The sequence below is a fragment of the Triticum urartu genome, chromosome 5A, assembly GCF_056163025.1.
Source record: "Triticum urartu cultivar PI428250 chromosome 5A, HENAU_Tu73, whole genome shotgun sequence".
Classification (NCBI taxonomy): Eukaryota; Viridiplantae; Streptophyta; class Magnoliopsida; order Poales; family Poaceae; genus Triticum; species Triticum urartu.
In genome coordinates, this window is record NC_141877.1 from 668305786 (window position 1) to 668317963 (window position 12178).

General features: G+C 45.9%; 1 protein-coding gene across 1 annotated transcript; it reads left to right on the plus strand.

The window, feature by feature from the left end:
• Positions 1 to 1211: 1211 nt before the first annotated feature.
• LOC147973926 (uncharacterized) lies at positions 1212 to 1832 on the plus strand. Its single transcript, XM_087524840.1, has one exon. It carries the CDS (start codon positions 1212 to 1214, stop codon positions 1830 to 1832), a length of 621 nt encoding a protein of 206 aa, XP_087380966.1.
• Positions 1833 to 12178: the final 10346 nt, after the last annotated feature.

The following is a 12178-nucleotide window of genomic DNA, read 5'->3' on the forward strand; positions in this document are numbered from 1 at the left end:
ATAGTAATTTGTGTTGATTGCTGCGTTGCATGCATTCGGTTTATATATTTTTATGCTAACCTGCTAATGGTTGTGGGTGTAGATGGCTCCGGTGCCATATCCGTGCCAGTTGCAGCTGATGCCGTACATGTCACCGCACCTCCTTCGCAACGTGTGGCGTCGGCTGTACCCTCTCGGAGACGACCCGGTCTATCGTGTGTACTGGGAGCATCTAGTTGATTTAGTGTATGAGTATCACGCAGTGGTCACTCTGCGCACTAGTTCCGATTCCAGCTCTTACACTCGCACTTCTCGGAGCGGTTACGCCTCCACCGCTTCTCAGGCTGTCCAGTTTACTGCATTCGAGGTCCTTGTCGAGCTTCGCTACAACGAGGTCCGAATGCAGAACCACCCAGGTTTCTACTACTACCCATCTCTGCACGACAACGGTCGTGTCCATTTCCCTCTCATTGATCCGGAGTCTGATAGTGTTGCTAGTCATCTTGCTCGTTATGTCACTGCTCGTTATGTCCGAGTAGCACGGGCGTCTCGGTCGTGAACCCTCTCAGTACTCCTGTCGAGTGGGTCTCACTTCTCGCTACTCATGTAGCCTCGATGCTTCATCCTACCCCTGCCCCTGAGGGAGAGCCCTCGAGGCAGCGCCGTCATGTTACCTTTAACCCGGAGGTTTTCGTTAACCACGTCAGTTTGGGATCCGAGACTGCTTCAGGGGAGGACACTGCAGCACCAACAGAGCAGTAGTATCTTTGAGTATTTGCAGTTGTCTGGATGATGTACAGATGTAGTCGTACGAGTCATGATGTTTCGTTGCATGTATGAGCATAGTGAACTAGTCATGCTGTTTACCTTTCATGTATGAGTCTATGTATAATTATGTTGAGACTTTATTTGCCGTGTTTTTTTCTTCGCTCTCCTGCTTTCTTCCGGGATTTGTCGCTGGCTTTTCCCCAATTTTATTCTTGGGTGTTTCTCATCTCGATTGTGTTGTCTTGGGAAAAATCCACAATAGGATGACGCGGGGAGGTAGTAGTAGCAACGTTCGTGTGGGAACTCCTGTTCGTCGTTCCGCACGACAGGCAGGACATTCTCCCGAGCCGTACGTTCAGCCACCACCTCCACCGCCTGATCCTCCCTCCACCGAGCAAATTCTGCGTATGTTCGAAGAAAAAAGGAACAATGATCTGATTGAAATATTGAGAAGTGTGCAAGCTATGGTTGGACAGAATGGAAATCAGAATGGTCATCACTCAAAGCTGTCAGATTTTCAGAGGACCAATCCACCCAGCTTCAGTCAGATTGTTGACCCATTGGATGCAGACGATTGGTTGCGCATAATGGAGAAAAAGCTTGAGATTGCTCATACTGAAGGAAATGATAAAGTTCCCTTTGCCACCCATTATCTTGAGGGTGCAGCTGCCATATGGTGGGAAAATACAAAGGCCATGTGGCCGGCTGATGAGGAAATCACCTGGGAAAAGTTTAAGGATCGATTCCGAAAATATCATATCCCTACTGGAGTTATGAAGACTAAGCAGCGTGAATTTCTCGCACTCGTCCAAGGAAATCAGTCTGTGGCAGAATATTTGCAAAAATTCAATCATCTGGCCCGTTACTCTCTTTATGACGTGGACACCGAAGAAAGGAGAATTGACAGATTTCTTGGAGGTCTAAACCCACAACTCCGGTGTACTCTCAGTATGCTTGATTTCTCAGACTTCCAAACACTGGTGAACAAGGCTTTCATTGCTGAACGGGAGCACAAGCTTATAGCGGATAATAGGCCTGTTAACAACGACAACAAGCGTAAGTTTGAGCCAAAGAAGGAAGGGTAACCAGTGCAAAAGGCTCGTACCTGGCAGCAGACTCAGGTGGAATTCAACCCAAATTGGCAGCAGAATGTTAACAAGACCACCACTCAAGTCAAGAATGTTGTGACCAACCCAACACATGAGGAGCGTCGGCGCAATAATTCTTGTTTCAATTGCGGGCAGCACGGACATTATGCCAAACAGTGCCCCAAGAACAACAAGATGAATGCCCTAAGCAAGCCACAAGTCAACTTTATGGAGTCATGGCCAACCCAGCAAAACTTCGCTGGGCACGTGCATCATATCTCTACCGATGAAGTCCAAGAAAAGCCTGAAGTCGTCATTGGTATGTTTTCTGTTAATGACATACCTGCCATAATTTTATTTGACTCTGGGGCTTCCCATTCTTTTATTTCTCAGAGTTTTGCTGCCCAAAACAATTTTCCTTGCACGATTTTGGGAAAAAATATGCTGGTACAAACCCGGGGATCTATAATCAAGAGCAATCTGGTCTGCCGTGATCTGGAGATCAATATCAACGGGGTCTACTTTCCAACATCTCTGATAATCATTGAGTCTGAAAAGTTGTATATTATATTGGGTATGAATTGGTTGACCCGATATCAAGTTTGCATAAACTGCGCAACCAGAGAAGTCACTTTGACCAGTCTAAATGGGCAACTTACCAAGTTCTACGCTCGCAAGAATATACCCAAGCCAGAACTAGTTTGCACCGCTGTGGCTGAATTGGAATTTATTCCTGTGGTCAGTGAATACCCTGATGTGTTTCCAAAAGAACTGTCAGGCATGCCACCAGATCGGGAACTGGAGTTTGCAATAGATCTTGTGCCCGGAACCGCACCGTTATACAAGAAGCATTACCGGATGCCCTCACTAGAATTAGTGGAGCTAAAGAAACAGCTTGACGAATTACTCCAGAAAGGTTATATTCGTCCCAGCTCTTCACCATGGGGATCACCAGCTATTTTCGTGGGCAAAAAGGATGGTAGTCTCCGTATGTGCATAGATTACCACCAACTGAATGAGGTCACCATCAAAAATAAATATCCGCTGCCAAGGATTGATGATCTGTTTGATCAGCTCAGTGGGGCTAAGGTATTCTCTAAAATCGATTTACGGACCGGATATCATCAGCTCAAGATTAAAAAGGAAGATATTCCTAAGACAGCATTCACTACTCGGTACGGTCTTTACGAATATACCGTGATGTCCTTTGGTCTCACCAATGCCCCTGCTTTCTTCATGCACATGATGAACAAAGTATTCATGGACTTCCTCGACAAATTCGTGGTAGTCTTCATCGATGACATCCTCATTTACTCCAAGGGTGAAGAAGAGCACAAGGATCACCTCCGAGCAGTACTACAACGGCTCCGTGACCATCAGCTATACGCCAAGTTCAGTAAGTGCGAATTTTGGCTCAAGAAGGTTGGGTTTCTCGGACATGTACTATCCGCCGAAGGTATAGCCGTGGGCCCGAGCAAAGTAAAGGACGTGCTCGATTGGGTACCACCCACGACTGTGACGCAGATCCGGAGTTTCCTCGGATTAGCTGGATACTATCGTCATTTTATTGAAGGGTTTTCCAAAATTGCTAAACCCATGACGGAGCTGCTCAAAAAGGATAAGAAGTTTAAGTGGACGGAGGATTGTGAGAAGAGTTTTTATGAGCTAAAGATACGTCTGACAACCGCACATGTATTGACTCTTCCAGACATTTATCGCAGTTTTGATGTGTACTGCGATACCTCCAGACAAGGTATTGGTTGCGTGCTTATGCAAGACAGCAAGGTAGTAGCATATGCATCGCGACAGCTACGACCCCATGACGGAAATTATCCTACTCATGATTTGGAATTGGCTGCGGTAGTTCATGCATTAAAAATTTGGAGACACTACCTCATTGGAAAAAGGTGCCAAATTTTTACCAACCACAAGAGTCTCAAGTACATCTTCACTCAGCCAGATTTAAATCCCCGTCAGCGAAGATGGCTCGAGTTGGTCAAGGATTATGACCTTGTAATAAATTACCATCTAGGCAAGGCCAACGTCGTTTCCGATGCCCTCAGTCGAAAGCCCGTCAGCTTAAATGTCATATTGAAATCATTGCCTATCGAACTCCAAGAGGAGATCGCTCAGCTCAACTTGGTCATCATGGATGCTGGCCTCGCAAATATTTTGTAAATTACCCCCACACTTGAGATGGAAATCCGTAAGGCCCAGCCAGCTGACGCCAAGCTGCAAAGACGTGCCAAGGGCTAGATGGCAAAGCAGGCCCCTGACTTCTCCAAGGACAAATTCGGTACCCTCCGATTCCATGGATGAATTTGTGTGCCAAATCAACCGGACTTGAAGAAGGAAATCCTGTCAGAAGAACACGAATCCGCATATTCCATTCACTCGGGAGGTACGAAAATGTATGAGGACCTCAGACAAATATTCTGGTGGGAGAGAATGAAGAAAGACATTGCCTATTTCGTGGCCTGTTGTGAATATGCAACAAGGTGAAGGCAGAGCATCAGAAGCCAGCCGGACTCCTCCAACCGCTGCCAGTTTCACAGTGGAAATGGGATGACGTTTGCATGGATTTTGTCATAGGATTGACTAGGACTCAGCGAGGCAAGGATGCAATCTGGGTTATAGTAGACACCCTAACCAAGGTTGCCCACTTCATTCCGATCAGCACCAGATACAGAGCAAATCAACTCGCACAGCTGTATGTATCCCGCATAGTCAGTCTGCATGGAGTACCCCGAACTATCACCTCCGACCGAGGTTCCTTGTTTACCTCCGCTTTTTGGTCCCGTCTCCATCAAGCCTTGGGGACAACACTGAAATATAGTACTGCCTATCACCCTCAAACAGATGGACAGACAGAGCGGGTAAATCAAATACTTGAAGATATGTTACGAGCCTGTGTGCTAGCCAAAGGAGTTAAATGGGAAGATTGCTTGACATATGCCAAGTTCTCTTATAACAACAGTTTCCAGACCAGTCTAAGGATGTCACCATACGAAGCTCTGTATGGCCGTAAGTGCCGCACTCCTCTAAATTGGTCTCAGACTGGAGATAGCCGTATCTTCGGAACGGATCTCATGATGGAAGATGAAAAACAAGTTAGGGAAATCAGAGACAGACTGCAAATTGGCAAAATCTCGACAGAAGAGTTATTATGATGCAAAGCATCGGCAGGTCAGTTTTGAACCCGGAGAACACGTATACCTCCGAGTCACTCCTATGAAAGGAATCAAGAGATTTCAGACTCGTGGAAAGCTGGCACCCAGATTTATTGGTCCATTCCCGATTATGTCTCGAGTGGTACGGTTGCATATCAACTGGAACTACCCCCTGAATTGGCGGACGTACACAACGTGTTCCATGTTTCGCAATTGAGACGATGCATATCCCCGCCTGAGAAAAGGACTGCAATGGCTGAGATAGAGTTGGTGAAAGATTTAACTTATGAAGAGAGACCGTTCAAAATTTTGGATCAGATGGAAAGGGTTACTCGCAGTAAAGTCAGAAAATTTTACAAGGTTCAGTGGGAGCATCACACAGAATCAGAAGCGACTTGGGAGCGGGAAGAATTCCTTAGGGATCAATATCCAGAGTGGTTTTCCCAAGCAACCAAATCTCGAGGACGAGATTCATTCTAAGTGGGGGAGGTTTGTGACAGCCTGGTTTTTGCCCTCTCTAATTTGCTTGATTTTCATTTGAAAATTTTCTGAAACTTGGAGTTCTTGAATCTTTTCATAAGGACTTAAACTCTTGGGCATCCTTGGCTTTCACCCAAGTGCTTCACTTCCCTCCTAAATCACCATTTCACTTCTGATCCACCCCACAATAATCTTTGGAATATTTTTCTTAAATGAAAAATATTCATTTTCTCTCAGAAACCCTAGCCAGATCTGTTTGCTCCAAAGCAACCCTAATTTTTCTGGCTCAGAAAAATCTGAGATAATTCACAAATATTCTGTGAACCCTAGGGCACCTTCCTGAGCAAAAATACTTCATCACTTTTTGGAATATTTTTGCTATAGAAAATATTTTCTGTTCTGGACAGAAATGGTGGTTTCTACAACAACTACCATTTTACTTGCTCCATTTGACCTGAACTTTCTTGTGCATCTTTACCTTAGTAACTTATAACTAGCCTCCAAAGCACAACCTCAATCTCCCAGCCGTTTGACCATAGTAACTGTTCAAAGTTACTGATCAGAAACTTACCTGGCTTGTAAAAACATCTCTACTGCACCTGGATCCAAACCAATTCGTGGTAACACTCAAAACTACCACGAACATCATGCCAGACATCAAGTTTGTGCTTAGATCGGCCTGATGTCATAGTTCATGCGGTGACCACGTTCGTCCATGGGTGTTGGCATGCGTGTCGACGCGCTCTGAGCATGGCCGAGCGCTCTGTTCATGCGTGCTCGCTTCCCTCGCCTTCCCGAGCGTGCCAAACCACGCCACCATCTTTGTCTCTAAGCCCTTAACCTCCCTCCGGTGCTCGCCGACGTCGGAGCTCGCCGCAGCAAGCACGGGCAAGGTCCAGCCAGCCCAACAGTGCGGAGCACACTGTGCTCGTCGCCATCCTCTCGATCATGTGCTCGTCTCCGTTCGCCCACAGTTGCCGCGTGACCTCCGTCGCCTTCTCCCCCTCTCACTGACGCCGCTCATCGCCAGACGCCGTGGACAGGTGTCCACCTGTGGAGCCCGAAGCCCCCTCGCCGCTCGCCTATAAATAGGGCCACCCCAGCCTCCTCGAGCACCAACCAGCACTCCCACACACTCCACAACTGCGTAGGAAGCCGTAGCCCGGCCGGACAGGCCTCGGGCCACCGTCCCCGAGCTCGAGCTCGCCGGCGATCCCCTCTGGTCGCCACGGAAACTCTAGCCTCTCCCAGGCTAGGGCAACCCCTCCAGGGCTTCCGCCTCTCTCCGGTGAGGCCGTCTCGCCCGCTTGGAGCCCCTGGAGTGGCCTCCGTTCGCCATCTTCCTCAACTCCGGCAACCTCCGCGTTCTGCCTCCGCTTGCGAGCTTGTTTCCGACGCCGTCCAACCACCCCTAGCCATGCTACGGGTACGGGAAAGTGCGCCATCGTCCCCTCTCTAAATCCCTCCCTATCGTTTGGGCCAAGAAGCCCTCGTCACCGGCGAGAGCTCCGGCGAAGCCGCGGCCTTCTCTGTTTCTTTCTCCCCCTTCCCCCACCTGACTAGCGGGGCCCGCTAGTCAGCCACTCTGTACGCGCGCGAAGCGGTACGAGTGGTGGCGCCCTGAGGTTTTATGCCTTCGACGTCACCCCCCCCCCCCTCAGCTGTTTATTTAAATTCAAAATCATTTATATTCCAGAGAACTTCAAACAATTATAACTCTTCAACCATAAGTCCAAATGAATTGATTCTTTTTGCATTGTGTTATTTGAAAAGAAATCTAGCAACTCACCAAAGATGAGATTTTTCCGAGCTGTTTAGAATTTCTGGTGATTTTCAGAAGTGTTCTTCATATTTGCTTTTTGTGTTTAAATTTATTTTCAGAGGGTGAGGCTTGTCTTGAGGATCACCAGAAGGCTTGTGAACCTCATCTGCACTAAGGCAAGCCACAGCAACATTTTCATGGTGTCATTTCAATATTTGTGATTTTCTTACTTGAATGAAATGATTAATCCATGCATTTAAATAATTATTGTGTTATTTGTATTCTATTAAATATTGGTTAGTTGTTATGCTTGATTTACAGAATGATTGAAACTAGTTTAGTGGGTAAAGCAAGTTAAGGTTTATTTGTGGTGATTTTAGAAATGGTTTTGTTATGCATGTTAGTAATTATTTAAAGCTTTATTCTTGCCTTCATAAATTGAGAAAATTTTGTTAGAAAATATTCTTTTAAATACTTGTTTAATCATTTTACTTGTCTTTCAGAATGCTTGAACCCAACTTAGTTGATAAAGAAATTAAGAGTTGTTGATAGTGAAATCTTTTGTCAAGCATATGAGAAATTTATCGGAGTTACTTTCTTGCGTGAGAAATTAATAAATTTTGTTGCAAAATATTTTGGTTAAGTTGTGAGTCATTTTGAGCAGTAAAGTGATATGAGTTGTTGATGTTTATGCTTGGTGTGTATATGGATGACCTCGGTTATTTTTATTATTATGTGATGCATGTGTAGATTTGCATTTCATGGCATGCTATGACACCAGTCATTTTCATTTTGAAGTTGAACATGAATATAACTCAACTTGAATATACCGTTGACTGGGTCATGGTGCCGCTGAATCGAGTTTCTTTCCCAGTGCAACCACATTTGCCTTTTTGGGAAGGCCTTGATTCGGTCCATTGACATGGCCTCTGGTTGGTGCCTCCAACTAGGGAAGGTTATGCCGTGCTTGCCCTGGCCCGGTAAGCAGGCATAATCTTGTGCGCTCGTTGATGAGATTATGGTACCGAGTCCCTGAGTGGGATTGTTATGACCACGACGGTGGTCGGGGTGTCTTTGGTAGACACGGGGCCACCCAGGACCAGCCCGTTGGGGAGTGGGTTGGAGTGGCCGGGAGAGTGTCGTGGCAATGGAAGGGTTTTGTCGGAATGCCGTTGGTCCACCCGAATGGGAGTGCGAGGCCATGGGTTCCGTGGTGTGGGTACAGTGTGCTACCTCTGCAGAGTGTATAATCTATCGATAGCCAAGTCAACGGTCACGGACACCTCATAGTAGGTCCCACCATGAGTCAATGTTTAATAAAAATTGCACCCTAAGCTATGAGCTTTGCATTAGTGATGGATGGCATAAACACCATCAAGGAATTTGGGACCAGATGATGGTCGTGGTTGTGATCACCGTAAGGATCACAAGTTTTTCTTGTGAAAGACCACGTTGGTTGTTTGTTTGTGATCCAGGGATGATCACAGTTGGTAAGCTGTCCCGAGGGACGTTCGAGCATGATCACAGCATGTTGACATATAGTGTTGCATTATTAATAATTGGTTAAATATCATGATATTGTTTGCCATTATGATTATGCCTGTTGTGAGCTTGCAAGTACATTCAATGTACTGACCTGCGTGTCATGCCAGATTTCAGGAAAGTATCGTTGGAGAGGAGCGTTGTTCGAGTCTAGATCGTGTCCACATCAGTGTCCCTGTGATATGGAGCTTCCGCCATGACGTTATTCCGCTGCCACATAGTTGTTCGGATCGAGGCCCCTTTTATCTTCACTAAATAATGTACATATTGTTCAGCCACACCGGGTGTGCCGCTTGGCCTCGACAGCTGTTGTAATGTAAACTCTGTTCCGCTAGCATCAATAAAGCGGTTTTTTTCTGTACCAAGATGTTGTGTGTTGCCAGAAGACATGATCTCTAGGCTGGCAATGCATGGAAAACCGGTCGCTCTAAGCCGGGGTGCCACATATTCGAAGTAGGAAGTGAAGAGGGGGAAGGGGGAATCCTATTCCCTTTTTCCTTTCCTTCTTCCCCTTTCCTTCTCCAATTTGGCCAACCCATATGGGGGGCGCACCAGCCCCTTAGTGGCTGGTGTGTTTCCCCTCTTGGCCCATTAGGTGTTGGAAAACGTAGCATGCAATTTCAAAAAATTTCCTATGATCATGCAAGATCTATCTAGGAGATGCATAGCAACGAGATGGGAGAGTGTGTCCACGTACCCTCATAGACCGAAAGCGGAAGCGTTAGGTTAACGCGGTTGATGTAGTCGAACATCTTCACGATCCAATCGATCTAGTACCAAACGTATGGCACCTCCGAGTTCAGCACATGTTCAGCTCGATGACGTCCCTCGAACTCTTGATCCAGCAGAGGGTCGAGGGAGAGTTTTGTCAGCACGACGACGTGGTGACGATGATGGTGATGTGATCCGCGCAGGGCTTTGCCTAAGCACCACAACGCTATGACCGGAGGAGTAAACTGTGGAGGGGGCACCGCGCACGGCTAAGAGAATAATTGTTGTGCTTTGGGGTGCCCCCCTGCCCCGTATATAAAGGAGGGGAGGAGGAGGTCGGCCACCAAGGGGGCGCGCCATGGGGGAGTCCTACTAGGACTCCACTCCTAGTAGGATCCCCCCCCCCTTTCCTTTCTCATCTGAGGATGGAAAGGAAGGAGAAGGATAGGGAAAGGGGGTCGCGCCCCCTCCTCCTTGTCCAATTAGGACTCCCTTGGAGGGGCACGTGCCACCCCTTGCGAGCTCCCCTCTCTCTCCCCTAAGGCCCATGTAGGCCCAATACTTCCCCGGGGGGTTTCAGTAACCGCTCGGTGCTCTGAAATATACCCAAACCATTCCAAAACCATTCCGGTGTCTGAATATCATCGTCCAATATATCAATCTTTACCTCTTGACCATTTCGAGATTCCTCGTCATGTCCGTGATCTCATCTGGGACTCCGAACAAACTTCGGTCACCAAAACACATAACTCAAAATACAAAAGTGTGCGGACCCTACGGGTTCGAGAACTATGTAGACATGACCGAGACACATCTCCGGTCAATAACCAATAGTGGAACCTGGATGCTCATATTGATTCCTACATATTCTACGAAGATCTTTATCGTCAAACTGCAATGACAACATACATCATTCCCTTTGTCATCGGTATGTTACTTGCCCGAGATTCGATCGTCGGTATCTTCATACCTAGTTCAATCTCGTTTCTGGCAAGTCTCTTTACTCGTTCCGTAATGCGTCATACTGCAACTAACTCATTAGTCACATTGCTTGCAAGGCTTATAGTGATGTGCATTATCGAGAGGGCCCAGAGATACCTCTCCGATACTTAGAGTGACAAATCCTAATCTCGATCTATGCCAACCCAACAAACACCTTCGGAGACACCTGTAGAGCATGTTTATAATCACCCAGTTACATTGTGAAGTTTGATAGCACACAAGGTGTTCCTCCGGTATTCAGGAGTTGCATAATCTCATACTCGGAGGAATATGTATAAGTCATGAAGAAAGTAATAGCAATAAAACTTAACGATCATTATGCTAAGCTAACGGATGGGTCTTTATCCATCACATCATTCTCTAATGATGTGATCCCGTTCATCGAAAGACAACACATGTCTATGGTTAGGAAACTTAACCATCTTTCATTAACAAGCTAGTCAAGTAGAGGCATACTAGGGACACTCTGTTTTGTCTATGTATTCACACATGTACTAAGTTTCCGGTTAATACAATTCTAGCATGAATAATAAACATTTATTAGGATATAAAGAAATATAAATAACAACATTATTATTGACTCTAGGGCATATTTCCTTCATTAGGCCCATATAGCTTGCCGGGGATTGCCCGGAACCCCTTCTGGTGACCCGATACGTACCCGGTACCCCCAGAACACTTCCGGTGTCCGAATACTATCGTCCTATATATGAATCTTTACCTCTCGACCAACTCAAGACTCCTCGTCATGTCCGTGATCTCATTCGGGACTCCGAACAACATTCGTCCACCAAATCACATAACTCATATAATACAAATCGTCATCGAACGTTAAGCATGCGGACCCTATGGGTTCGAGAACTATGTAGACATGACCAAGACACCTCTCTGGTCAATAACCAACAGTGGAACCTGGATGCTCATATTGGTTCCTACATATTCAACGGAGATCTTTATCGGTCAAACCGTAATGACAACATACGTCATTCGCTTTGTCATCGGTATGTTACTTGCCCGAGATTCGATCGTCGGTATCTTCATACCTAGTTCAATCTCGTTACCGGCAAGTCTCTTTACTCGTTCCATAATGCATCATATCGCAACTAACTCATTAGTCACATTGCTTGCAAAGCTTATTATGATGTGCATTACAGAGAGGGCCCAGAGATACCTCTCCGATACTCGGAGTGACAAATCCTAATCTCGATCTATGCCAATACAACAAACACCTTCAGAGATACCTGTAGAGCATCTTTATAATCACCCAGTTACGTTGTGATGTTTGATAGCACACAAGGTATTCCTCCGGTATCTGGGAGTTGCATAATCTCGTAGTCAAAGGAATATGTATAAGTCATGAAGAAAGCAATAGCAATAAAACTTAACGATCATTATGCTAAGCTAACAGATGGGTCTTGCTCCTAATGATGTGATCCCGTTCATCAAATGACAACACATGTCTATGGTTAGGAAACTAAACCATCTTTGATTAACAAGCTAGTCTAGTAGAGGCCTGCTAGGGACAAAGTGTTTTGTCTATGTATCCACACATGTATCAAGTTTTCGGTTAATAAAATTCTAGCATGAATAATAAACATTTATCATGATATAAGGAAATATATAATAACAACTTTATTATTGCCTCTAGGGCATATTTCCTTCAAATTTCATCTCCC